At 32.1% G+C, this 1452-nt stretch overlaps 1 protein-coding gene across 3 annotated transcripts; it reads left to right on the forward strand.

Annotated features, from left to right (window-relative positions):
- The first annotated feature begins 6 nt into the window (after window positions 1-6).
- LOC109863514 lies at window positions 7-1446 on the forward strand. Of its 3 annotated transcripts, none has more exons than XM_020443770.1 (6): window positions 7-150; window positions 256-372; window positions 539-589; window positions 735-833; window positions 1050-1103; window positions 1255-1446. In XM_020443770.1, the coding sequence occupies exons 1-6, from the start codon at window positions 52-54 to the stop codon at window positions 1408-1410; spliced, it is 576 nt and encodes a 191-aa protein (XP_020299359.1). In that variant the 5' UTR covers window positions 7-51; the 3' UTR covers window positions 1411-1446. The 3 variants fall into 3 exon arrangements, with proteins under 3 accessions (XP_020299359.1, XP_020299361.1, XP_020299362.1); XM_020443772.1 differs by having other exon boundaries at window positions 1274-1446; XM_020443773.1 differs by lacking the exon at window positions 1050-1103 and having other exon boundaries at window positions 1274-1446.
- The last annotated feature ends 6 nt before the right edge of the window (window positions 1447-1452 follow it).

Here is a 1452-nt window from a genome sequence, read left to right on the forward strand (position 1 = left end):
CCAGCTTTCGCTCAGTGTGGTTGTGTACTTTTGTTACCTGTTTCTTCAACAATGTTTTCGTGTAACTATTGTTCTCTGACTTTTACTACGGAGCAAGAACTCAATGTTCATATTGAAAAGTGCGACAAAAACACACAACCGCCGCTATCGGTAAGTTTTCGAAAATAATAAAACTCGATGGAAACCTAATTCGATAGAAGTGTCTCTTTACTAAGATCATTTTTTGTCGTTTAAAATTCATCTAATTACTTGTAGGAACCATGTCATTTGGACTCATATATTTGCGAAGCCTGTTGTGCAAATTTAGTGACTGCAGAAGAATTTGCCATGCATGAAAAAACGTGCGAAATAAAGAAACTCACAGCAACGTTGGTACGTGCTTAATTTAAAATTATTTTACGAAGAAAAAACTGTTCTTATAGAGAAGTTCCATTGCAAAAATTATTTTCCATTACGTACTTCTTAGTCGGATTTTGCAGAATACAGTAATATGTTTTATCTTCTTCTTGNAACATACATATTTTTTTATTCATCACAGATACCTCAGGTCGAAGAACTCATTAGAACTATTAATATCTCTGACAAAGCGGTAAGCTTTTCGAAAATATTAAAAGTTGATTCAAACTTGATCTGGTGTACCAGATGTGTTCTGCCAAGATCGATCAGAATCGCTTTAACTGTTTATTAGCTTTTGTGAAATGTACATAAGTAAAGTTTGTTATGTCTCTTTAAAGTCGAAACGCTGTAGAATTTGCAAGATGAACTTTACAACGCGGAAAGACCTCATTGTTCACAGGTATACGTGTAAAAAAAGAAAAGTGAGAAAGTTATTGGTGAGTTTTATATATTTCTAAAATAATATGCGATGAGAGAAGCGAGAGTGTTTTGATAGATAATTTTCACAGACAAAACTGTTTTTTTTTTTTTTTTTTAATCACAATACTGTACTTCATAGCAGATTATTGTGCACAATAACAGATATGTATAATATTTGTTGTTTTTTTTTAAAATACGTCACTTTATCCATCATTGAACATCATGGGACATAGAAAGGACTGACCACAAACTTAGAAGAGTGGTGTAAAAAATTTGAGTCTGTAAAGGTAAACTTTTTTTTTATCGGTAAACTTTTGGAAAATATAAGGTGATTGATACTTGACCTGGTAGACGGGTTCATATCAAAATCAGTTTCTGTCATTTTATCAATTTGTTAGTTAACTTTTTTGCATTATAATTGCGTATATTATTTTATAGACATTTTCTGTTTCNCCAGTGTCAAGTGACAGTAGCTCGACTAGCTATGTACCGAAATCTGATGAAGAAAATGTGAGTAATTCTGTTCATTTATGTCACGCGATAGATTGTGCTGTTGTATATTTTTTTGAAAAAATTAGAATTAACGGAGAGTGATGTAATTAAGATGAGTTGCAATCATTTTTCGTTGTCTTACCG

Source organism: Pseudomyrmex gracilis, unplaced genomic scaffold, assembly GCF_002006095.1.
Source record: "Pseudomyrmex gracilis isolate BER0280 unplaced genomic scaffold, ASM200609v1 scaffold_5804, whole genome shotgun sequence".
NCBI classification, from domain to species: domain Eukaryota; kingdom Metazoa; phylum Arthropoda; class Insecta; order Hymenoptera; family Formicidae; genus Pseudomyrmex; species Pseudomyrmex gracilis.